Source organism: Pungitius pungitius, chromosome 1 (genome assembly GCF_949316345.1).
Source record: "Pungitius pungitius chromosome 1, fPunPun2.1, whole genome shotgun sequence".
Classification (NCBI taxonomy): domain Eukaryota; kingdom Metazoa; phylum Chordata; class Actinopteri; order Perciformes; family Gasterosteidae; genus Pungitius; species Pungitius pungitius.
The window spans coordinates 35,533,692-35,561,020 of record NC_084900.1 but is presented as its reverse complement, the minus strand read 5'-3'; the positions used below and the strand labels follow the sequence as shown (position 1 = coordinate 35,561,020).

Genomic DNA, 27,329 nt, shown 5'->3' with positions numbered 1-27,329 from the left:
TCGGATAGAAAAATAGAACTGACAGTGCAAAACATATTTAGAAAGTGCACAGATTGCTCCTTGAACATCCCTAAGTAAGCAAATAAAATGGACTAACACAAAAAACATGCACACATCGCATGATGTATACTTTACAGCCGCCAAATTAAATATATTAGGCACAAAAAATATTTAGATTAGATTTTTCCAACATGTTTCCATTTAAGGTGCTGAATCATCGCCGTGGTGCTCCCGTGCCAGGCCATGTCGCTTTTGCATATCTTACAATCAGACATGTCAACCCTCCCGATTTTTCCGGGAGACTCCCGAAAATCTCCCGGACCGACCTTTCTCCCGAATTTCTCCCGACTTCCACCCGGACAACAATATTGCTGCACCATCCGTCACTGGGCGCGCCGTTTCAGACCGAACAATAATAAAAGTTACACCTTGAAGTCAAGCGCGGCAATTAGAACGGAAAAAGATGAGACTGGCGCTGCAAAGAAAACCGCTAGCACCCCCCCCCCCATTTCAGTGTGAAATATTCCAATACCTGAGAGGATTTAGGTCGCATTGGTTTCTCTTCCTCCACATGTTTCAGAACAGTATTACGGGTCTCTCCGATGGTCTTTCCTCTACCTCAGCGCTGCTCTTTTTTATTTATTTTTCTTAGCAACACTCTGCTGGGCGGAGCTTTTTTTCTTCTCAGCTCTGCGGCGCACGCAACTTTTTAAAAATACTCAAACATAATAGTCGCGCGACACAACGAATCGATAATGAAATTCGTTGCCAGCGCTTTTAATAATCGATTTTAATCGATTCGTTGTTGCAGCCCTAGATAATACCATAACTATTAAAGGAGCCCGGTCCATTACTTGTGCTACTGAGGTGCTTTTATTCTCCAGATTGATCTGTCTGACGCACTGTTCCGTCAGCCTCAATTACTTCCAGATACAATAATTTGAACCTGACATAAACTCAAGTGGGTTGAATCTCTTTTATAAGGAATGAAATGGACCTGTGATTGTGTTGTTTTAGATTTGCGTGAACTCACCATGATCTCCATAGAGGTCCACCTTGATGTCCCCCAATACATGGCCATCCCCTGGTTGATCACATGGGTCATTGCTCTCACCGTCTCTACAAAGAATGGTAAATTAGACAATCTCAAAGGGGGAGGACAAGGATTCACTAAAAGCCTCTAACGTTAAGTAAACAATTAATGGGTTACTTTACTGAAAGAGGCTGAATGGATTCCAAGTGAGTTTTGATATTCAGAACCCTTTCAACCAAATATGTTCTCTGGTATGGGAGTTTAAAACTAGGGCCGGGACTTTAGCGCGTTAATTACGATTAATTAATTACAATATGAATTAAGATTAATTAATTACACAAAAAAATAACGCATTAAACATTTTTTACACATTTTTACACTTTTTTTTGCACCGCGGAACGTTTCTCACTGGATAAGTTTCGGCGGACCGATTATACTGGAGCATCAACTAGCGTTCATGACTTCAGACAACAACAAACCACAGTGAACATGAACGAAGAAGCTGACGAGACCGTGTCGGGTGGCCCCGTGAATGGGAAATCTTATTATAATAAACACACGGATGGAAGCGTCGATAAGAGCGTGGTTGTGTGCAAGCTGTGCAACAAGGAATTCACATCGAGCCTCAAGTATCACCTCAACGCAACACAATTAGCAGCTAGCGTGGACGTACAAGGACCCACACCCAACCCACACTGCACCAGATGACTGGTTTAAGGACCAGGGTAACTAAGTCCACGTCTGAAAAAATAACCAATGTTCTGAATGTACTTGAAAGTATTGGTCTACTTAAAAAACACAGTTTTCAGAAGGTCTACTTACCTATAGGCTACATGAATTTCTGAAAGTACTTTATTTCTAAATATGCTATTGCTACACTGGAATTGGTTGAATAAAAATAAAAATCCATGTGAAAAAAATGACTTCTCACTGTTCTCAGGTCATATATTTGTATGTATAATATATGCGATTAATTTCGATTAATTAATTACAAAGCCTCTAATTAATAAGATTAATATTTTTAATCGAGTCCCGGCCCTATTTAAAACATTTCAAAAGAATCCTATTGTTGACATACACATAATCAAAGATTATAGGATAGAAAGGTTTAATTAGCAAAGGCGTGTGAGGGTACAGTGAGGGTTTTATAGTCATGAAGTGGTCACATTTATAAATAAATGAGTATAATTATCATTAATAATATATTTACTGTGAAAATTACTTTAAAGAAGAAAAGGCTTTTCCATGCTGGAACTGGAATTGCAATAAATTAATTGCATGAAACATTTTGAAGGAGAAAAGCAATGGACTGCAAAACCTACTAGTCTTAATATAGAATTGAAGGGATAGTGATTTATTGTAGGAAGTAGTCATAGTAGTCGTAGTGGTGTTAATAGTACTATTAGTAATAGTATTAGCATCAGTAGCATTAGTAGTGTTCGTAGTAGAAGTTGTATATGGGGCGACGGTGGCGCATGGAGTAGAGAGGGTGTGTCGGGAACAGGGTTGGCGGTTCAAACCCAGGCTGCCCCATGTCCAAGTGTCAAGATACTCAACCCCTACCTGCTGCCCTTACGGTTGCACACTACTACCACTGTTTGGGGTGGGTTAAAAAACATATAACCAAAAATGCAATTTGTGTCAGCTAAATAACATGTAAATAACATAGCAGTAGTATTTGTATAGCTGTAGTAGTTACGGTAGTACTGTGCCTTGCACCCCCTTGAACTTTTACAAACTGAAATTCAAATAGGCCTGTGCATGCATGGTACTTTGGACCTGGGCTTCAAGTTGATGTAAGCCATTTTACATGCTCCAAACACATCTAAACCAAACAACTAAATAAATGACCAGATCTCAACATTCATATAACGCCACCTAGTCATCCCACTCCTCGCATTTCTGGCATTAACTCTATGACACGTTATGCTGTAAAGACTCACAATATCTCAGAGTAAAATTGGCAACCCACAGATTACAGACATAAGTGAGTCCTGCTAACGTCAAGAATCTGCAAGGTAAACCACAGAACGCCAACACCACAAATCTCTTCATCAAACAATAGTAAAAAATATTCTCTTTCCTAAGCTGTTTAGCTAAGAAAGATGTGTTCCATATATTTTTTAAAGCCCCAAACTACTGTATTTGGATGTATTGACACCATAAGTTATATACAAGTGAAATATATAATTTGGTATATGAGAAAATAAAAAATGCCCATTTCAGAGCTCTTGTCAGAACTGTCAATACTAAACATTCAATAATTTTCTTCTGCATCACTGCAGAGAGAATGTCCATGTATAGAGCCATGATTTTGGAGAGGTTTAAAGCTGAAAATGCCTTATTACAAAGTGGTAAACATCCTAATACACTAATATTTACACACACATCTGAACAAATCTTATAGGTGTTCTCTACTATTACATCACAAAATTATTCAAATAGACTTGAAGGTTGCAGAGATACACTCAAAAATGGGTATGCAAATTCTGAGCAGAGGCCTAACAATTGGGCGGGTTTTAAGAGGTTAATGATATGTGGATTAGTATAGAATAAGAGTCAGAGTGAGAGAGGAGCTCAGTGTGTCCTAGGAGGTCACCGGGCAGTCTAAGCCTATAGCAGCTTAACTGGGGTGGTCCAGGCTAATCTGATCGATATCAAAGAGGAAAATTGTAAAAAGTTGTTTGTTTTATTAAGTGTGATGGTAAATCAGAACAGGTATAACAGTATGTTACTCTTCAATCTGTAGAACCATTATCCTCAAGCAATCCTCAACCTAATTTTCCTTTACATAGAACGCTAAGAGAACTAGCTTTGATTTGTATCTGATAAGCACACCCACCTTCAATAGGTGTGTTAGGATCTGGCCGATTAGCAAACACCACATCTACGTACTCCAGTTGAAGTCGCTCTAGTGATGCCTTTAGACCTTTTTTATGAAGATAATTGCATACAAATGACATATTATCACAATACAAACAAAACACAAAGGCATTCTGGTGCAATATGTCTATGATGAGACAGGCATGATTAATAGCTTAGTTTTTGCTAGTTTTTAACCCCCGAAAAATATTTTAGTTGTAACAACAAAATGCTTTTGTGATTCACATTCTATTCATGAAAAAAATCTTACCTTCGATTATATGTTTTCGTGACAATCCTCTTTCCATTTCCGCCCTAAAAAACCAACATCTTAAATGTCAGAGGTCAAGGTTTAAAATCTAGATTATTTTAAATTAATTTTAATATCCACTGTAGAGGGCAACTGCTATATTCAATACATTTTAGGCACAAACTCACAACTCTTTATGACAATGATAAGTTCAGTTTTTACAATGGAATCAGTTTATTAAGAATCTGTAAATGCACTCTGTTGGGTTTGTTTTAAATGCTTATCTTATTCCCAGGGAGTTTTCACAGGAAAGTACTTTACTGGCGGTGGGTTTACAATAGTACTGCTAACGGTGAAGCTTGGTGAAAAGAGGCCTTCAGGTTTTTTTTCCACTAATAATTTGCAGAGAAGAATGAGAACAAGTGTACGTCTTGGTATGTCCCTTTTGGCAAAATTTCAGACCGCTCTTAGTACCATTACAAAAAGTGAAGTAAAGGACTGAACAACAGCCCTAGTTGACTGATGATGTACCCTAACCCATCAGCCAAACAAAGTCATATACAGGTGAAACTCGAAAAATGAGAATATCGTGCAAAAGCTCATTACTTTCAGTAATTCAACTTAAAATCTGAAACTAATATATTATATAGACTCATCAGATGCAAAGTAAGATATTTCAAGCCTTTATTTGATATAATTTTGATGATTTTAGATATATTAGTTTCACCTTTTAAGTTGAATTACTGAAAGTAATGAGCTTTTGCACGATATTCTCATTTTTCGAGTTTCGCCTGTACAAATAGTTAATGCTCCAGTCTTATTTACATATTTGGGACACACAGTGGCTACTGTATATGCAACTATTCCTCAATTTGTCTGGCAGGTATTGCGATAATTATTTAAATTATAAAGACAATTTAGATTGTTTATTCCATTTATATTTTGAAAAACAGGTTTAGCCAACATGAAGCTGTCTTTTTGTTATAAGGTATACTTTCTCCTCAGATAAAATAAAACTTCCCTCTCCCTCTCTCAACTTGTTACAAGTAATATCTTAATCTAAAGTTCTCAAAACAGATTCCTTTTTGACTTTTATCGGAACATGAGAACATGCCTTTGAGTTCATTACACACTGTTGCATGTGATGTTACATCATTTTAAAACCTCTGGTTATGGACAGTAGGGAAACTGTTTCATTCATTCATTAATTGTAAACATAGAAAGCAAGAAAGAAAGTAAGAAACGCAATCAAAAATATAATGAAGAAATAAAGAAAAAGAAAGCACATACGCAATAAATTATTAATTAAAAATCAAGATAAAGAAACAAATTAAAAATACATACTCTCCGCCCCAGAAGATTTTGGTGGTGATGACTAAACTGGAACGTCTGCATTTGAGATTGTGAATAGAAATACATTAGACTGGTATATTAAAACTACAATTGGAAACAATATCCAAACGTTAAAATAATGCACAAATGATCAAGCACACTGCCTAATTCCACATGAAAAATAATGTGTAGCAGATTTTTCAATATTGCTGTGTTATACTTATTTTGACAGTGAAATACCAAGTTGTCATTTTCCATTTAATTCTAAGCTTGAATGTACAAAAACAAAGCCCCCCTGTTAAGTATTTACCCCTTAACTTTTTCCCACCGTTACCAACTGTAATCCAAATAGACTTTTTGCCATTTGATTAACATAATATGAATAATACTTAATAGAGCAAAAATACCTTTTATTGTGACACAAACAATAGGAAAAAAAGTTAATATCTATTTGATGCATAAGTATTCACAACCTGAGTCAATACTTGGTAGAAGCCCCTTTCGCTACAATTATAAATGTAAGTCTTTTGGAGTTTGTCTCCACCATTTTTGTTCGTCCATTCTTCTTGGCAAAAAAGATGAAACTCAGATTGGATTGACATTTTAAAATCTTTATCAAATTACGGTGGCACTGAAGTGCAAAACACAACGACAAATAGGAAAACACAACGGCAAATAAGAAACCGCAACAGACGGTCCAATCAGAAGGGTCCGTCCTCTGCTAGATAGGCCCTACCCTTTCCTAAAGAAGTTAATGTTGTTGTGTTTTTCTAGTTGTCTAGGTTTTCTTCCTGTTTTATTTTATAGTCTTGTGTCTCTGGGGTAACTTCACTTCCTGCCTTGTCTTGTCTTGTCTTCCCCTGTGATTGTCTGCAGTGTCCATGATTGTTTCCACTTGTGTCCAATCACCTGCACCTCCCTTGTGTATTTAAGCCCTGTGTGTCTTGTGTCCCTTGTCGCATCATTGTTTGCACGTTAGATGTTGTTGGTGTATGTCCCTGGTCCCTGTCAGCGTTTTGGCTACGTTTGTTGGATTTGGGTTTATTAAAGAACACTTTTGGAACTCTGCGTTTGAGTCCTGCCTGCACCCCCCTGTGACATGTGCTTTCTTATTTGTCGTTGTGTTTTGCACTTCAGGGCCACCATATCAAATGAATTACCTTGACTGGGCCATTTTAAAACATTAACATTCTTGGATTAATCCATTCCATTCTAGCTGTGGCTGTATGTTTAGCATCATTGTCCTGCTAGAAGACAAACCTCTGCCCCAGTGTCAAGTCGTTTGCACAGTGCATCATATTTTCTTCAAGGATTGACCCGTATCTAGCTCCATTCTGCTTTCCCTCATTTCTGACTAGTTTCCCTATAGCTGTTGCACTTTGTTGTGTTCTCAACTCTTCATCATTTGACGGCTGTTTCAAGAGCCAACAAACTCCTGACGTGAACGTTTTGCAAATTACTTTCTTTTAGGGAAAGAGTGGCGGTGTATTTATTATTATAATTATTTACACTTATTATTTAAAATTATTTAAAGGACGTGTGTAGAGTTGATGTGAACGTAATCACCAATGTTTCAAACCCATTCCTGTCTATTGATACAAGGGAGGTTGCAGCCAAATTCCTGATATTAGAGATAGTTGATATGCAAAATGACATAGAGCTGAAAGCCAGGTCAAGGGACAGGGACTTTCGGGTACTTTTTAGCAGAGAGAAGCTTCGTCTACTCAGCGCATGTGCACTAAAAGTGAGTGTCTACTTTGGATCAACTTCTCTCTTAAAGATGAAAATGACCAAATCAATGTGCAGGAGCCGGGTTACCAACAGACACCTCACAGACTGTCCAACTGGCTGTTTGTGCTTAGGAGCCAAATTACAAGGCCCTAACAGACAGTGATGAGTCATAACCATCACACTGACTTCTGATGGCATGGTGACACAAAGCTGAACTGCACTTACATTAGTTGCACTGATGCAGTTTGTCAGGGTTGTGCTGTAACTTCAGTTGATAACAGTTAATGAATTAATTATTGGTAGTTCATACAGCCTTCTTATTGCAAATGTGTTTTTTCTTGTTCATATGGTATCTTTTTCATGTTGTACTGAAATTAAGTAATTTAGTGTGTTCTTGGTCATATCAATTTGAAAGCTGGACCAAAGTGATTGATTTCAGTCTGGACAGTGTGTTTCGCTCAACGTCTCAATAAGTACATTTTGTTTGTCACCAAGGCAGAGGTCAGGGATCTTGGGCGTGAAAAAGTTGGTGAATAGTGGTTTGACGGATAATTTTAAGGAATTGTAAATTGATCTGTTTTATTGAAGATAATCTTTCAATTTCCCCAGCCTTAGTAATACTGCAAAAAGTTCAAATTAAATTAAATTTTTTATTCCCTGAGATCCTGGCAAGTCATATCCAAGTTTGATACAGTCAGAAGGAACAAAAACCTCCAGTTAGAAAACTGGATTTCACAAAAAGTAGACGTACTGTGTGTTGTGTTTTATATGATATTTATTACTTTTCAGTTATTTCCATGTTTTATTTTGGCACTCACATTTTTATGTAGTTTTAAAATGTGAGGCTCAACATCTTTGTGTTGTTTGTTTGTTACAGAAGGTAACAGCCATCCTTACTGTTCTTGACAGAAGTTTATGCACTTTTTCCTCTGCCAAAGCAAAAGGCTGTTTTGGCAGATGAGTTCCTGCTGTTACCAAAAAATGTACATTCCAACCTCTTTTTTGACTGAAAGCGAGTGTTGAGCATAACAGTCTTGAGACAACTTTCACCCCGCCATTCATTTTTTTGAGTATCTTTTCATGCAAATGGGTGTCTGCAACAGTCCCGCAACCTTTCAAGCCACTTCAAATTACTTCTTGTGTCAAATAATATATAGTGATGAAGAAACTCTAGGATTCTACATGCAAATGCATCAAGGCTCTTGAATTGTTGTGTTTACTGCAGCTGTATAAGTCATGCCAGTATTTATTTTGACATCTAGCTTAGCTATTCAAAAGAAATACTGTTAGTACTATGTATATTTGACGTTGACAATGTTCTGATGGATTTCGGGAATGTTCTAGTGGATTTCTGGGATCTAGATTTCATGCTATGAAATAATATATAAGCAATGCTATATTTGGCAGATGCCTCTGATGCAATAGAAAATAATACAAAATGTATGGTCGACAATTTAAAACTAAACATTCTAATACGATCATTTAATATTGTCCACAAACAATTTAAAAACTCTACCTCCATGCTTTCTTCTTTATGATACTTCCCAAGACAACTTCGGCCCTGAGAAAAGAAAATTAAGGAGAAGGAGAGAGTCATATGTTACACTTTGACTATATAGTTACCAACATTAGGTCACCTTTGTAGACTACTATGTAAAAAGATGTATTAGGACACGGCATGTAGTTTGTTCACATGTAAACTGTCAACGAACCAGTCTTTCGTAAACAAGTGGTTTCATGAATATTTGTCATGAATTTAAAATAGCTGTCATGGTGTGGGTTTGTTTCCTGATTCATTTAGTAGTTTCCTGCCTCTTGTTGTACTTGGGTTAGCTTCACTTTCTGCCCTGTCGTGTCATCCCCTGTGATTGTTTCCACCTGTGTCAGGCCCACAGTGGACAATCTCCTGCATCATACCAGTGTATAAAAACCGCAGCTGTGTCTCCAGCCTTCACAGTAGACCCGGGCTGGGTCCTCCGACAACCGCATAGGCTAAACCAAAAGGTCTCTGACATGGAATGGTCTGGCCTACGGGGGGGGGGGGACTTCCTGCTTGCGTCATCAGCATTACCTCCACTGCTCCCTGTTGGTATGGTTTTTCACGGTAAAAGGGGACGATGATAAGGTACACAACTAAAGTTGACACAAGCGGTATGTAATACAGACTGAGGTGCGCTTTCGGGGGCCCGCGAATGTGCAACGACACACGGAGAGTGCATTGTGGGATTTGTAGTATTATAGTGATGCGTGCGATATACCGGCGTGCCAGCTTTAATAGTAAATAGATTTGATCATGCGGGCCAAAGATAATTCATTCACGGGCCGATATGGCCCGCGGGCCATGAGTTTGACACATGTGCTCTATGACTAGGTGTAGCGAGGACCCTAATAATACATTTTATTTATATAGCGCTTTATATGGTACTCAAAGACATTTTAAAGTGAAACCAGCACAGATATAGCACAATCAGATAAGTAAAAAAACAAGCATAATAAATGCAAACTTTACCTTAAATTAAACCGATATAAATTATGCCAATAATGGCTTGCTAGGTACAAAGCTGCTAACGCAGAGCTGCCAACTCTGTTTCGCCATGTGATGTGTTTGCATTTTTTCCCGCACTCACGCCACACATCAGATTTCCTGCGAAAAAAAAATACTTTGGTTCCTCCTCAACCTCCCAGGCGGTAGAATCCCGTAGCGGTAGTGTCCCCCTACGACCGTATGGTCACCCGACAAAAGCTCACTGCAAGGTTTTTTGAAAAGTTGGCTGCTCTGCTAACGTCACTTGAAAAACGAAATCGGTATAATAGACGTTTTGTGTGTCCCAGACAGGTCTTAATGTCGAGCCCTGAAGAGATGTATTTTGATTAATGATTAGAATGTGTCAAGCGACCATCATAAACCAACATCTTTCTGCTCTCCCTCCCACAGAAGCCTCTGTGGATGGTGGTTCTATCTGATGGTGGTTGTCCCTGCAGTGGTCCTGCCGTACACTTGTTCTGCTACTTGCAATTACTTGTATCATTTCTGTTAGAGGAGTTGAATGTATTGTACATCTTTTACATTGTTGATTCTGTACACATGACATCCATTGCAGTCTGTCTCTCCCTAAGGTTTCTTCCCTTTTTGGGGACTTTTTCCTGTGCCGATGAGAGGGTTTGGGGACAGAGGATGTTGCATGTGTACAGACTGTAAAGCCCTCTGAGGCCAATTTGTAATTTGCGATTTTGGGCTATACAAAATAAAATGAATTAGAATTGAAAGGGAGCAGTGATATGGCACCATCACTGTTAGCTGAAAGGCCCCTTAAGACTTAAAGCAGTTTGGCTATGTAGAGTGTGAAAGCATCCTATGTGTGACATGAAATGACTTGTCTGAGAAGAAAGTACATACCTCTATACAGGGCTTTCTTCTTTTCTTCATTTTCATCCCTTTGCACCAGAGTTTGGACCTTTCGATTTTACGTTAGCTTGATCTGAGCGTGCCCATTGCCTTGCAACGCATGCAACCATAAGGTCCGCTGCATGCGGTCGTCACGCCCCTCCATTTTATGTTGAAATTTATATTTCAAATTGGTTTTAATGATTTTCTTTAATTAATCATTGTTGTATGCTTAGGAGCACCACCAAAGGACGCCCCCCACAAATTTAGTGCCCTAGGCGGTTGCCTTGGTCACCTTTAGGAAGGGCTGGCCCTGGATCAGATGTATCCTCCAAATCAGCTCTTGGAGGGCTGTTTGAAGGAGCTGACAGAATGGGACAAGCAAGTCGCAGCGGAAGTAAAGCACACTTTTAGGGTTTGATTGAGTTTATACTTCATATTATGAATAGAAGTAGTTTAAAGTGAGCTCAAGTAGACAAGCTATGAACCAAATCATTTTTTAAGTCAGTAACGTTGCGAAAAAATACACAAAGAAACTGAATTTGGTTGCTTTGCTGCTTTTCTTTTGTTGAGTGATTTTAAACTAACTTAACATTTTATGGAGGAAGTAGCATCGTTCTCCTTCAGAACGATGTGTGTGGTGACATTTAGCTACTTTAGCTTGGACGTATTCTGTGATACCCTTGCATACAAGTTAATAAATGAGTTTGCTGCTGTGGTTTTTATCAACAGTAATGAATAATTTCCTCTGCCTAATATTACTTTTTGCTGAAAGTACATGGCTTAACTGATTTTTTTTTTTTTATGTTCTCTCAGTCTGAAATATATCATCCTAAATTGAATGAACGAAGATTATGTTCTCGTTACGTGTTCTTCAGGTGTGCTGGTGAGGTCACTCCTGTAGCTGCGACTGATCAGCCAATCAGAAAGGGGATAAATGGCAGTGCAAAGCTAGAGTTACAGGGGTGTTGCAGCGGTGGAAGCCAGAGTGGGCAGAGATGTGTTGAGTTCGGCTGTGAGGAGTTGGAGCTCAGACCAGCCAGTGCTAAAGAAGCCAGACTCGTCTTCTTTTTTTCAGTTACTTTTTGTAAGAGTTTTCATCCATTAAATAACTGTTTACCGTTTGTCCAGATCTCCCAGGTTTATTATTTAACATTGTTTGCGTCCTCCATTCCTAGACCATTTAAAGATATAACGTCTCTTTTAACTTTACTGTCAAGCCAAGCAGGTTGCTAGGCAATGGGAGCAGTAGGTAAAGCAGGAAGTCCCCCCCCCCCCCCCCGTCCCATTTCAGGGACTGCTTGGTTCTGCCTATGCGGTTATTGGAGGACCCAGCCCAGGGGGGTATTGCACGAAACCAGGATAAGGGATTTGGCCAGGATATTCTGGTTATCCTGGATGAATTTAGCTTTGACACGAAATCAGGTTGAATTTAACCCAGCCAAGTAACCATGGTGATTTATTCTTTGCAGCTAGCCTGCTCCAGGCTAACAGCCAGGAGTCTCATGTGTTAATGTCACAGTGTCCTGACCTAGACAGTTATTAGCTAACTATGCTGTAAAACTAATTGTGAAATGTTTCCAGGTGATTTAACAGTATTAAAGTAGGTGTTAGCTACCTACATTTTCGAGCCCAAACTGTTTTAATTATGAAAGTAAGAATCTTCTTAACCAGAATCTGTTAACACCGGTGAATTAGCCATGCACTGCTATAGGTCTGACCCAGACAGGCGTCCATCGTCAAACATTTATTTTTCAGTTTTCCTATCAGACAATATATCATAGTGTTGTTACACTCAAAGACAGAAACATGTATGCACCAAAGAATATACATTTGTGTTATGTCAAAGCAATTAAACTCACTGTCCGGCATTGTACACTTCAGCTGTGTCGAACAAATTGATCCCATTTTCATATGCCAGAGTCATCAGTTCCTCTGCCACCTTCAACAGCAAAATATGAGATGAGATTAGTAAAGAGTGAAAGTATTTTCTCTCCCTCTAACAAGAACTTTCTCCCGTCCAAATTGAAAAGGTTATTTAAAATGAATGATGAAAGCCTTTCATTTCAATTTCATATTGATTATCTTTTTTGAAAATGGTAAACCGGTCCTCGTTTTCTGTGCAGAATTTAACTGTTATAACTATATATTTATAATTCCACCTGTAATTTAATATCCTTAATATATTGTCATATATCCTATAATAAGACCGCTGCCAACATTGTGCCTGCGTGTGTCACCTTTTGTCGCTCGTATCCTGTCTGTCTGTCTCGTACCGTTTTCGCCCCGACTACGTTAAAGCGTCTTTGAGACTACTATAAAGCGAAATATAAATCCAATTTATTATATTATTAACTAATTTACATGTCAAATAAACCTTGCTACCATAGTCAAAACTCCTTTATTACTTACTTGATCTCTAGTCCATAAAGAATTAGGTAAAAAAAAATCTGCCTCTTCAACTGAAACGTTGCACTTAACACCTTTTTTATATGTTAAATCATGTCTTTCTAAGATCTGGTATGTCCGTAACTTATGTTGCTTAACAACATCTCTCTTGAAAATGAGACCCTTATGTTAGCTTAAAATAATAAAAATTAGCCAGTGGTATCTTATTGATTTATTCAATATCAATTTGAAATAAAATGCGCATGAATGAAGATAATCAACCTTTTTAGGAACCACACTACCTGTTACGTCTTAAGCCACACTATTCATTTCAAAGCACACAAAAGTATGCCTATATTCTTGCCAGATTGCAAACCACAGCTTGACAGAACCATATTAAAGCAGTGAAAGAAAGTTGAACTCTTACAAAATGTACTTCACATATCAAGACAACAAACAGCACAAAGTCATTACTTGCTAGGGAGGCCATATGACGCCACGTCTTCATTCAATTCATTTTATTTTGTATAGCCGAAAATCGCAAATTACAAATTTGCCTCAGAGGGCTTTACAGTCTGTACACATGCAACATCCTCTGTCCCGAAACCATTGGGGACAAGGCTTTCAAATAACTGCAATGTAAACCTGTCAATATACCTATATTGGAGCAATTAACATAGTATTAAGATGGGTGGTTGGAAACAACATAGGATTTCGAATTGTAAAACAGCTGCTCCTTTCCCATGGTAAACAACGTCAACATTGACACATTTTACATCCTACTTATTATCTATTTGTTGTACTTTCCTAATGCTAGAAATGCAATAAACCGGCATATTTTTGATAAAAATAACATTCTTTTTATATCCTCCCTCTTTATTTCCATACATCATGAGCCTCATAATCACCTCTAAAATCTCAGACGACACTGTCAACTAGTCGAAATCCACAATTTTCCCGCACACTGGTAATGGCACATATTCAGGAATCAACATTTTCCCCATGTTTTCAGATTTAGTCCACCTAAACTTTGACCCCCACAACCGTAAACCTTAATTGTTGGATGAATCTACCAATATCCCTCATCTTGTTGCTTCCGTAAGAATGACGATCTATTCTCAGTTATCACAACATTACGGCTTCAACCATTTGCCGGATGTACGGTTTTCTTTTGTTATATTGATCATAATTGTAGAGTTATGGTCACAAGATGCAATGAAATGTTCTTCTAACTTTTGTTAGTGGTAAGAATTTAGATTAGTTCAGGAAAATATGTTTTGTACCATTAGTTGATATTGAGGAGAGTTTTGCCCAATGAGCTATTGACACACTAAGGGGCAAAATGGCAGTGTGCTTTTGCAGCAGTAAAACCTGCAAGGATAACATATATGGATGTATTTAAACACCATCACGGATTGATTGAGATATTAAATGTCAAATGTGCTATTTCGGTCTGTCTTCAAATGTATTGACATTTTAATTTTCAGCTTGTCAGCATTGGCCTATGGCCCCACCATGAGCACCAACATTTTTATTTTATTACATCTTACAAATAGTCAATATGTTTTTGAAATGTTGATTATCAAAAAAAAAATCGACCAGCTGTCACTGCTTGTCTGTTAAGTTTGAGGGTTTTTTTTCACTTTGACTATTCTGACAAGGCAACATGTACAGTATAATGCATGTTACTTGGGAAAACTATTCTATCATTGTTACAGACAACTTGAGCCTACATTACACGACACTGCAGGAATTCTCTCCTACCTCATCCGTTATCTGGCCTCCAAAGGTGACCCATGTGCCTGTACAACAAAGGAAATGCATTAGACCACAGCCTGCAACACACAGGCTAACTACAGAATAATTACTCTGCAGTAATGTCCAGTGTTGTACAAAGTGCTTGCTATTGCAAAGACAATATTATGCCACTCATTGTAATCAGGAATCGGGAAACATTTATTGCCATAGAATGTCAGACATACAAGGAAATTGACTTGGCAGTTGGTGCATGACAGACATTGGACCACAAAACAACATAGTGCTATGTGTTATTTAAAAAAATAAAGTGCACCAGCGAACAGATAGTGATATGTGCATGTAGTGGAGTGTGAAAGTGACCGGTGGGATGTTATAGTCAGTCAGTGGGGGGACCCGGGCTCTGTTGATGAGCCCGACTGCTTAAGGGAAGAAACTGTTTGTGTGGCGTGACATCTTGGTACTCAGCCTCCTGCCCGGATGGAAGGGGCCTGGTCCTGGAAGCAAGCAAGTCCTGGCGGCAGATTGCAGACGATCACCCTCTTAGCAGAGTGGATGACACGCTGCAGCCTGTCCTTGGCTGTGGCTGCAGCATACCAGACAGTGATGGAGGAGCAGAGGATGGACTCGAAGTGCACCATCATCGTCTTTGGTAGGTTGAATTTCTTCAGCTGCCTCAGGAAGAACAACCTCTCTTGAGCCTTCTTGGTGATGGAGCTGATGTTCAGCTCCCACTTGAAGTCCTGGGTGATGATGGAGCCCAGGAAACTGAAGGAGTCACATAGGGTGATGGGGGAATGTGGGACTCCATTCTTCCTGAAATCCACAACCATCTCCACTGTCTTCAGCACATTGAGCTCCAGGTTGTTCAGGCTCCACCAGGACACCAAATGGTCAGACTCCCATTTGTAGGCGGACTCATCCCCACCAGAGATCAGTCCAATAAGGGTGGTGTCATCCGCAAACTTCAGGAGGTTGACAGACTGGTGACTTGCCCAGGGACTACGGACATAAATGGGCTCTCTAATTCTGGCACGTCTAGACTGAAACATTGATGCATGTGGACTGCTCTTTTTAAATAAGTACATGTCTGTGGTTCTTGGTTGAGGCTCTTGATGCAACTCTCTAGATGAAAAAGATACATACAGGTTTGACAAAATTGACAAAACCACAAATGCAAAAAAGCACAAAAAGGACACGTGCTGGGGAATTAATGCTTTCATTAAAAAGTAAAAAGCATTTTATTTATTTCCAGGATGCAGGACCCTGCAATTCATTTTTTTCTTGTTTGTATGGAGCATACAAAATGTAAGAAATACTGATTAGTAGTTACATAGTATGCATACATAAACAGGAATCTCTTGTTACAATTTATCGAACGTGCAGCAGGTCGTTTTACATCTTTGCATTGCATTAATTCAACTTTGTTGAATTTTGAGACATAACGACGCATGTGTGATCTTGACTTAAGGAATAGAAAGCGAGAGATGCTGGTTTGACGGTGCAATGGCCCCATGGCCAGCCACCAGTGTTTACCACCATACTAATACTGTGTTTGACCCCCTTTCGCCTTCAGAACTGCCTTAATTCTACGTGGCATTGATTGAACAAGGTGCTGAAAGCATTCTTTAGAAATGTTGGCCCATATTGATTGGATAGCATCTTGCAGTTGATGGGAGATTTGTGGGATGCACATCCAGGGCACGAAGCTCCCGTTCCACCACATCCCAAAGATGCTCTATTGGGTTGAGATCTGGTGACTGTGGGGGCCATTTTAGTACAGTGAACTCATTGTCATGTTCAAGAAACCAATTTGAAATGATTGGAGCTTTGTGACATGGTGCATTATCCTGCTGGAAGTAGCCATCAGAGGATGGTACATGGTGGCCATAAAGGGATGGACATGGTCAGAAACAATGCTAAGGTAGGCCGTTTAAACGATGCCCAATTGGCACTAAGGGGCCTAAAGTGTAAGAAAGAAAGAAAACATCCCCCACACCATTACACCACCACCAGCAGCCTGCACAGGGTAACAAGGCATGATTGGATCCATGTTTTCATTCTGTTTATGCCAAATTATGACTCTACCATCTGAATGGCAAAAAAGTATTCGTATATGCGTATAAAATGCAGACAAAACGTGTGCAATCAGGCAAACGGTAACAATGACGCGACAAGGGGGCTTAAATACACAAGGGAGGTGCAGGTGATTGGACACAGGTGGAAACAATCATCGACACTGCAGACAATGACAGGACAAAGCAGGAAGTGAAGCCAACATGAAACAAGAGACATGTAACTACAAAATAAAACAGGAAGAAAGCCCAAACTGCAGAGGTGGGACAAAGTCATTGTTATGCAAGTCACAAGCAAGTCTCAAGTCGTTGCCCTCGAGTCCCGAGTAAAGTCGAGTCAAAAGTCAAAGCCAACAAGTGTCGAGTCCAAAGTCTTACCATTTTAGTTTCGAGTCATTTCAAGTCCTCTTATTATAGTGGGGATGGGGAACCCTGGGTGATGGTGCGCTGCCTCACAGACCTAGACTACGAAGGGAAGGGTAGATCGACTGTGACTGTGTTATAGTACTTTAAAACGGACATTGACATAATGTTGGCGAGGATTTCCATCGGAGTCTGAATCCGGGTTCAAAAATCCCGATTTTTGAAAGCATGAACGAGCTGTCTCGTTGATACGGTAAAATGGACTGCAGTGATTGGATGTCGTGCAGGCAGCGCTCTCTGCATACAGGTGGCGCACATTTTTTTGACAGATGCAGATAAACAGAGCGGCGCGGCCGTGTGAAAATGTTTTCCCCCAGTTTTCATGGGAAGTAGCAAGTCTTCTCGGGTCAAAAGGCTCGAGTCCAAGTGAAGTCACGAGTCATCGATGTTAAAGTCCAAGTCGAGTTGCAAGTCTTTGTACGTTTTGTCGAGTCGAGTCTGAAGTCATCAAATTCATGACTCGAGTCTGACTCGAGTCCAAGTCACATGACTCGAGTCCACACCTCTGCCAAACTGTGATACTACCCTCATCAAAATTTAAGGGGAGATTATTCCTGCGGCAAGAAAGGCGTTTACGCTTGGTAGTAATGTCAGAAATAGAAAGTTGTTCTGTCGGAACTTGTTTATCCGTTATTAGCACTAGCCTACTGGAGCTTACCATAGACATTTTTTTAGATTTGCCATAAATAAAGTGTTACCAGTAGCATTTTAACCACAATACCTCCATACATATGGCAGACTTGACAGTTAAGTATGTCAAACTCACCCAATCCAAGACAAGACACCCTCAGCCCTGATTTACCAAGATTTCTGTTGATAAAAAAGAATCACAAATCCTATAGCATTACATTATCAGGTACGTTCATAAAAGAGAAAGTCCTATAAGAAACTCCCACCTGGGAAAAATGTGCTTCCCATTGCATATATATTCTTGTGCTATCAAGACCATTGCTTACATTGTTAATTACACCTAATAGTTTCTAAATGGTTAATTCAATGAAGGACAAAACATTTCTTACCATATATATATATTAGTCTCAAATCAGAAAGCATCCCCCTCTCATTAGAGACTTGAAGCAGACTAGCATTCACGTAAATTGTATTGTAAAAAAGTCATATTATACACCTTTTGGAAGAGGATGTATTATGGTTAGTTGTTTTCAAGAGTGACTGAATTATTGGAAATAAACCATAACAGACTATTGCACATGGACCAACATACAATTTTAAACTTAGTGTGGGGTATATACATTAACAGGGCTTGAGTAAGGTTTCATGCATCCCACCAGTAAAAGCAGAGACTGCAAATGTTTGAGTTGAAACTGCATAATGGGGTTTATGAAAACAAACTTTTAGATTTCAACTTATGAAGAAGTTGTGGTAACAGATGCTGTGCAAGTAGATATCTAGTTAGAGATAAGCTTAATAAATACAATAATCTTACCTGTACATCATTCCAGTGGAATAAGCGATGCTGTCCCTGAGTGAAACATGGTTCATTCTAAGAAAATCCTCCACATTTTTTACCTGAGCAGCTGCACGAACCTCTCTCAGTCGCTGAAACTCTGCTAACTGGCTACTACGCTGTTGTTTTTCTTCCTGATCCAGGGCTTGCTCAGACAAGAAACAACTCAGGCCACTGTGCACACTCTCACTCATGGATGATAGGGACAGTATCTTGCCTCCAGATCCACTATTCCCACTGCAGATGCTACTGCTTCGACATATGCCACTGCTGTCCCGACTCCCAGGTGGCACACCTGCACTGCCCCCAGGCTTGGGCATCTAGAAATTGATGACAATACAAAATATGGTGTCAAAATCCAGCAGCACAATAAAGCCAGTTGTTGCTGAATTCTTTTTAAAGCTTTCTATAACCTTTTTACACTATAATATTATGTAGCAGTGATGGAGCTCCCCCTGCGGTTTCTGTTTGAAGTACGCACAGACACAAGGTGCTGCTAAAGAATGGCTTTTATTTTTATTCTGCAGTGAGCGCGGGTTCGGGCTTGTCCTCTGAGTGTCTGCTCAAGTCAGAGTAAATGTTAGGTGGTGGACATTCTTATAGAATGATTATCCATATAATGTTTTAACCACTGAAAGTCTTTTTCATTAATTTCATTCTTATTTCCAAAACTCCTTTCTGCTTCAAAAGTAAAAAATAATGCCAACTAGAAAATGCATTTCCTGCTGAAAATGCGTTGGAATGCAGAAAGCTGAAATTAATTTTAAAAAGTTGCTTATTCTAAACATTGCTGAAAGAATGGAAAACACATTTACATTTTAGAAAACAAATTAACAAGAAGCTAAACACTTTTACCAATCCCGAAACAAATTTACAAATGACAGATTCTTCACGGAAAGGGAATGTACCGCATACCGGAAGTGACGGAAGTGTTGAGCGCGGTGTTTTTGAATTGTCGTTGGTTGTGGATTTATGGTGACAAAGACGTTCATGGTGACCGTCCGAACGTGGACTGTGGCCGAGGAATGTTTTGCCCGCACATGAACAGCTTTACAGGTGGTCGGTGTTTGGAGTTTTTAAAGGACGCGGACCAGACGGAAGGAAACACCACACATACTGCATCATTGCGTTCAATATTTTAACGAGGGCCACTCGTACGCTGTAATCGTGGACATGATGTCAAGTCTACACGGTGTAAACATCAGCTTGAGGACTCGTAAACTGAACGAAGCCGGGTTGTACTGCAGAAAGGATTATTCCTCGCCAAACGCCGTTGTTACGTGCCTACTGGTTTTTGAACCTACTGGTTTGGCTACGCGAGCATGTTTGTTTTGCCCCGACAGTGGCAGATGTTGTCTTCTTACAACATCCCATCGCTGCACTGAATATACTGATACTAAATATTAAGGACGTTTGCTCATTGATACCGTGTGTGTGGCTCTTGAAAGACCCATTTGGATGTGCTTGAGCATACGGTGACTCGTCATGGAAGTACTTGTTGTGGAAGTGCTACTAACGTTGGACCTTCAAACGGAGTCGTGTTTTTGTACTAAATAGCATCCTTAATACTCGTCAAAACTGTGTCTGGATGAGAGCCACTTCCAGCGAGCGGTACCTGGTGCTAGCTGTTGCCCGTTTGATAGCTCGTTGGCTCAGATCGGGCACCGGACTTCACCGGCTTTGCATCATACCTCCATGCCGAGGGAACTGTCCCGTGGACATATGAATATTGTCGTGCTTTTTTTTTATGCCAAATGTACCAAAGCAGTGCAGGATTTTAGAAGCTGCAACATTTTACAAACGGCGCCCCATAACACTTTGGTTAGTGTGCACTTCCTTGGTTTAGCTCAGTTCAGCTAATTGTTAGCAGGCTGAAGCCGCAGAACTGATGTGCGTGGAGATGAAGACCTGTTAAACAGATCGGGGCTGGCCGCTCCGTTTTCAGGCGACGGTATCCAGCGTTTAGAGACATGCGCAATTCAACCAGTTCACACGCCACTTGAGAAAACGGTGTTAAACCACCTCGGCCACCGAGCCGAGCAAAATGTTTGCTATAGACCTATCCTAGGAGGGATATCTAAGTACTGCAAGCTAGACTATTATGCAGTTGTAGACACAAACGCCGAGGGTCCCTGGCCCTGAGAAGGGAAGAAGAGGAGTTTAATATGGCTGTTAAATGTGACGAAAACTATCCTAAAACTAAGCGGATTAAAACGATTAAATGTGACCAAAACTAACATGAATTTTTGTCTAAGGACTAAGACTAAATCAAAAATATCTGCCAAAAGTAACACTGATTTGAGAAATATGTCAGCAGATTTGTATTGGAGCCAGTGGGGCTTGAGGCAGACGTTATCTCACTCTCGGGCTTCTCATGCAACAAGTAAAAAACTGTGGGATTCCACATAAATTCTGACCAGCACAAGCACAACATCGTTTTGATTTTGAAAAAGGCCTGAAAAGTTGATATTGTGGCCGTGAGGGAAAAAGTGACATTTTTTTCCAGATTCTGACACTGCTCTTTTCAGTTTTCCCTAACAATGCCTCACTCTAGCTCTCTACATAGACACCCATGTAAATGTCAACTAATATATTAGTGTATATAAATATATACAGCCATAATCAAAATTATATCAAATAAAGGCTTGAAATATCTCACTTTGCATGTAATGAGGTTATATATTAGTTTCACCTTTTAAGTTGAATTACTGAAAGTAATGAGCTTTTGCACGATATTCAAGTTTTTCGAGTTTCACCTGTATATGCTTCACCTCCTCCCTTTCATAGTTGCTCCTCAGCGGGTGAAAAATATGCCGTGCATGTATTCTCTATTTCTGCATCAGTAAATCTGTGATCAATAAGGATTTTATTAAAGGTCTGGGGAATTAACAAAACAACGGCAAAAAAAGGAATACGGCAGGTGTAACTTAACAAAGACAAAAAGCAGACAATCGTGGACTGACTGAATGCGGAAGGATTCAGAAATATCTCCTTACTAGGAAAGTTGTAAACTCTGTTTTAATTGCTTTAATATGATTGTTTCAAAACTGAGCAGAGGGAATTAAACCTCCTCTGGAAATGTAGCCAAAAAACAAAGTTTAATTTTAAACCCTTATCCACAATGCGAGGATAAGTTTTACAACCATATACACATCTCTATGCTGTGTCCAATTCTAAATATTTTTCTACAATTAATGTTCATACAGAACAAATATCCTGGCAACAAGTCAAGATAAAATAGATCTTTCAGAACCGACCGGGCCCGACCTGCCGAGAGCGCCTCAACCGCCAGGGCAGGAGTGTTGTAGGTGCGGGCAGCCTGGGCACTACCGGCGGGGATGCCCACTGATGGAGGTGGGCCAGACGGTGGGCCAGACGGACCTCCAACACCCACCCCCAGTCCGGGAGCGACGTACATCGTTCCGGTAAGGATCCAGGGGGGTATATATCAGGCGATGGTGGATTCGGGCTACACGCAGTCTATGATCCACCAGAGGCTGGTTCGACCCGGGGCATTGATGGAGGTATCGTGGGTGAGTATTAAGTGTGTGCATGGAGATGTTCACGACTACCCAGTGGTACCGGTAGAGATTTGATTTGGGGGTAAAAAGCATAAAGTGAAGGTTGCGGTTAGCTCCCGCCTTACGCACCCTCTAATCCTGGGGACGGACTGGTCAGGGTTTCAAGTTAGCAGGGCAGTGTGCGGGGGTACCGTCACGATCAGCAGGGACATGTGGGTTGTGTCTTGCCCCCGAATTACGCTCCGTGGAAGATTTTCCACTGGAACAGTCTCGTGATGATACTCTACGCTTTGCCTTCGACCAAGTGTTACGTATTGATGGTCACATAGTGCAGCATTATCATACCCGCACTTTTCATTGATCAGGGACAGGCTATACAGAGTGAATCGTGACGCTCGAACAGGTCAGGAGAACGCCCAGTTGTTGGTACCGAAAATCCGTCGGGAAATTATTTTCCAGGCGGCTCACTATAACCCGATGGCTGGCCACATGGGTAGTGACAAAACTATGGACCGGATAATGGCCCGATTTTACTGGCCAGGCATCTGGGCGGATGTGCGCCGATGGTGCGCGTCCTGCCCGCAGTCTCAGCTGGTAAATCAGCCGGCCATTCTGAGAGCGCCGTTACCGTTAATGGAGGTGCTGTTTGATCGCTTAGGTATGGACCTTATCGGGCCATTTCACCGGAGCGCACGGGGATATCGCTTTGTGTTAGTTCTGGTGGATTACGCAACACGATATCCCGAGGCAGTGCCATTGCAGGCGCTTTTTCAGGTCATCTCCCGAGTCGGAATCCCGAGAGAGATTCTGACTGACCAGGGCACCTCGTTCATGTCACGCACACTGCGGGAACTTTACGAATTACTGGGGGTTAAGTCTATTCGGACCAGCGTTTATCACCCCCAGACCGACTGGCTGTTGGAGCGGCTGAATAAAACTTTAAAATCCATGATTCGTAAATTCATTCACGACGATGAACGTTATTGGGATAAATGGCTTGATCCTCTGTTGTTTGCAGTACGGGAGGTGCCCCAGGCCTCCACGGGATTTTCTCCTTCGAGCTGCTGTTTGGCAGGAAACCACTGGGGGTGCTCGACCTGCTTAAGGAACGCTGGGAGGAGGGTCCGAGCCCCGGTAAGAACGAGATTCAATACGTCCTGGACCTGCGAGCCAAACTCCTCACACTAGGTGAGTTGTCACGTGAGAATTTGCTCCAGGCCCAGGAGCGTCAACAACGGCTGTACAACAGAGGGGCCAAGCTGAGACAATTTACACCAGGAGAAAAAGTACTTGTATTGCTTCTTTCCTCCAGCTCGAAACTCCTCGCCAGGTGACAAGGGCCCTTTGTGGTCACATGGTGGGTAGGGGACGTCGACTATGAGGTGGTGCGATCTGACAGGGGCGGAGCTACACAGATCTACCACCTCAACCTACACAAACGATGGAGGGAGGCAGAGTCTGTTTCCCTGGTGTCTGCAGTAGCTGAAAGAGAGGAGCTGGGACCCAAGGTCCCCAAGTCCACCAATCAGACCCGGCTCCATTTTGATGCCCATCTCTCTGCGACCCAGAAAGCAGACTTAGCCCAGTTGCAAAATCAGTTTAATGATGTGTTCTCCCTCCTGCCAGGTCGCAGGATCTCATAGCGAACCACAGCCACCAACCAGACCACAGGAACTTAACAATTAAGTCTGTTACCAAACTGACCGGTGTGTCCGTGTGTCCCTACGATGAGAATCTGCGCAGAGGAGTCTCCTCTGCCACAGAATCCATAGGTAATGGAACCAGCGTTCAGTTGAAGGACAGCCGCAGGGAAGAAGCTGTTCCTGAACCTGCTGGTCCGGGAACGGAGCACCCTGTAGCGCCTCCCAGAGGGGAGGAGGGCAAACAGTCTGTGGCTGGGGTGAAGGCTGTCCTTCTCCATGCTGCGTGCCCTTCGCAGACATCTCTTGCTCTGGACAGCCTCAATGGTGGGGAGTGAGGAACCGGTGATGCGTTGGGCAGTTTTCACCACCCTCTGCAGCAATTTACGGTCCGCGACAGAGCAGCTGCCATACCATACAGAGATGCAGTTTGTAAGAATGCTCTCTATGGTACAGCGGTAGAAGTTCTCAAGAATCTGAGGAGACAGATGGGCCTTCTTCAGTCTCCTCAGGAAGATCTGTGTACTACAGTGAGAAAGCGATGGGGAGGATTATACTCATATCATAAACAAAGTGACAATTTGAAACTACATGCAATTTTCCCTTCTTTCCCACAGGAGGCACCAAGTGGTAAGTCACCTCCCACACCACAAATAGAGGTCTGGATGAGGCCAACTTTCTGTTATGTTTCCTGACATGAGTGTTCATGACATATCAAATGCTGTAATTTCCTTTCTTTCCTTTTAACATAGACCGTGTATGATGCATAGCAACTGAAAAAAATGGCTTTGGTGAAACCTTGTTTCCTGTTGGTTTGTGGCTCCAGTCGAACATTAAATCCACTAGACAACCGGCTCATAAATTAGACTGATTTAAAAAATGTATTTAGTGTAATACCAGTGTACAGCTATGATTGTGAAACTGTCATTAATAAAGAAATACATGCAGTGTAATACTTGATGGCAACGCCATGTCCATTGGCAGAGAGACATTCAAATCCAAAGATACATTGACCGCACCATCCAGTGTAATACCTCATTGCACCACTATATTCAGTGAAGTGTCAAAATAACTGGTTACAATGAATGCACCAGAAGGCATATGCCCAGGGGTGTGAACACTGCCTTCCACACCTTTTTCTGCCCTCTGTATGTGCCCTCTGAGATTCATGGTGGAACCGAGAGGCCGGAAACTATTCAGTTGTCTGTGGAATGGAGAAACCGGTGGATCCTCAGCTGAGATGTTCACTTTCTTTTACTCTCTCGATTATAACTTTTCAATCCAAAATTCCTAAGGAGTGAATATAAATTACGAGACTTGATTTATAGTATTGGTTATTAGTCCCTCTTATATCAGGGTGGTGCCCTATTATTTAATCTAGGAATTAACTTAGCGATTATTAATAATTCAATTGATTCATACTTGCTGTAGGAGCCAGGTATTTGGTGCCACCTGGTACGCCCCTTTTTCCTTTGAGAACGATTAATTGAGTCACGTGGTGTTTTTTTGTGTTCAACGGGGATAAAGGGGCGCCTTTAATGTTTGGTTTAGAAAATGGGAAAGAGGGGGTGAGAGACGGAGTTTATATTTTGTTGACCGCAAAGATATTACAACTGTAAACACCGATGCTCATATAAACGTATTTAAAATAAAAACTAAAGTGAACAGTTACGGCATCCGGGTGTCACTCAATCACAGCGCGTCCACAGATTTCTCCTCTACTCAGCCTCGGCGACACAAAGCAAGTTACGTCGCCTACACTTGCTATTAACCAATACTATTTTCCAACTTGTCTACCTTGTGTCTGGAGTACTGACCAAGGAAGGCCACAGTCACTGGAGCATTATAAAAATGTTTGCCACTCATAAAATTGAATCTAGCTGGCTGAACTTTGTCCAAAACAATCAATGTGCTGATATGCTGTAGAAATCTGTGCTTTTGGGCTGACAAAATTGTCGCTAGGCCCACAAATGTGCTCTAAATCTTATATTCTTGTTTGCGATTCACACTGTGACTGCACTGGGTTTGTTAAAGAATAAACATTGAGATTTAACATTAACATTCAACTCAGCATCTCAGTGTATGGGAATACAAAGAAAGCTTTTAATAGGACACTCACTCCTAGATAAGGTAAGAATAAAGGTCAAAATTTCTCCCAACTATATTTCCTAAGAAACAGAAAAAAAGTTGTGTTTAATCATCCTTTTTCAGTTGTGTAAAGAAACAATATCCAAAGTCAGAAAATTTGGTATCATTTATGTATATATTTAAGTGCTGCAATAATATGTTATGAAATAAACCTGCACATCATAAATACAAGTAGAATATCTGTTCTCTTCATTTTCCTAACCTGCAAGTACACGTATATGAGAAAATCCCTAAGCACTCAATAATTCAAATCGCTTATTCCACATGCTGATGAGAACTATGGTACAAATTACCGACCTGCTTTCCCAGAGACTTCACAAGAACGAGAAGAAAAATAAACCAGATATCTTACTGTTTCGGGACAACCAGGATCTTTTTCACAGTTCCATACAGTGCTCCAGACATTGGCAGCATATGCATCTAAAACCAATCCTTTAATCCCAATATCAATCCTCCATAACAAGAGTTACTCACCCGCGTTGTGGGCGTTCGGCCGATGTAAGGATTCTGGACTACACTGCTCATTTTAAAGCTTGGTGCTAGATAAGGTTTTATGTGTTTTACCCGGCCTAATGCCTAGCAAAGCTGCATTGCTATCAAAGTAGTTGGTGGAGGAGTTACTATGGTTTTCCACTCCCTCCTACATGGTGACACAACAGATAAAGAGCCCTATCAGCAACCCTGCCTAGACTGCAGGGGCCAGGAAATAATTTAACAAGTAAATAATTTATCTTGGCTCTAAAAGTAGCATCTGCCCTAAAAGCTTCTGATGGTCTGTAACAGCAGAAAGCATGCTAAAAGCTATTCATTTTTTCCCTCTTCCAGTAGTGATCTCTCATGAGCATTGTATTTTCTAGGGGGATGGGACAAAAGTAACCCACAGCAGGTTTTGTTATTTTATTTAGCACATACTTACATTTTATGTATCCACTGCATGATATATACACAACATCTCTGTATTTCAGATGGTTAGGAGGGGGACAATGGATTTCAGATTTTTATTTTTAAATATACACCTCTTAGTATTCACTTGAACGGGCACGTTGTGCTTCAGCTTGAAAAGTACCATATGAATACAATTTTTTTTCCTGGTAGGAACAGGACCTATATATGCTGTACTTTATTACAAAATGTAAGAAAATTAAGTCAGGAATCTAAATGCGTATTATCCAAGTTAAGGTATAATCTCAGGCAGGGTTCATTTTGGCAGCTATTTATTATTTATTCATAGTCTTTAGATGAAAATGCTGAAAAATTAAAAGGCTGAAAATATTAGTCACATTTTAATTCTTCTTAGTTTTAATCAACAAAAACATTTTAG

General features: G+C 40.6%; 1 protein-coding gene across 1 annotated transcript in view; it reads right to left on the bottom strand.

Moving 5' to 3' along the window:
- The window catches only part of LOC119223716 (voltage-gated potassium channel subunit beta-2-like), a 34,358-nt gene extending 7,749 nt beyond the window's left edge, over positions 1 to 26,609 (bottom strand). The window contains exons 1-10 of the mRNA XM_037481123.2: positions 26,483 to 26,609; positions 18,679 to 19,019; positions 18,001 to 18,044; positions 14,746 to 14,783; positions 12,456 to 12,535; positions 8,725 to 8,769; positions 5,490 to 5,534; positions 4,167 to 4,210; positions 3,876 to 3,962; positions 1,034 to 1,119 (exon numbers count right to left, since the gene is read on the bottom strand). Of these exons, the coding sequence (XP_037337020.2) occupies positions 1,034 to 1,119; positions 3,876 to 3,962; positions 4,167 to 4,210; positions 5,490 to 5,534; positions 8,725 to 8,769; positions 12,456 to 12,535; positions 14,746 to 14,783; positions 18,001 to 18,044; positions 18,679 to 19,019; positions 26,483 to 26,533 (861 nt within the window). The 5' untranslated portion in view covers positions 26,534 to 26,609. The remainder of the gene's footprint in view (positions 1 to 1,033; positions 1,120 to 3,875; positions 3,963 to 4,166; positions 4,211 to 5,489; positions 5,535 to 8,724; positions 8,770 to 12,455; positions 12,536 to 14,745; positions 14,784 to 18,000; positions 18,045 to 18,678; positions 19,020 to 26,482) is intronic.
- Positions 26,610 to 27,329: the final 720 nt, after the last annotated feature.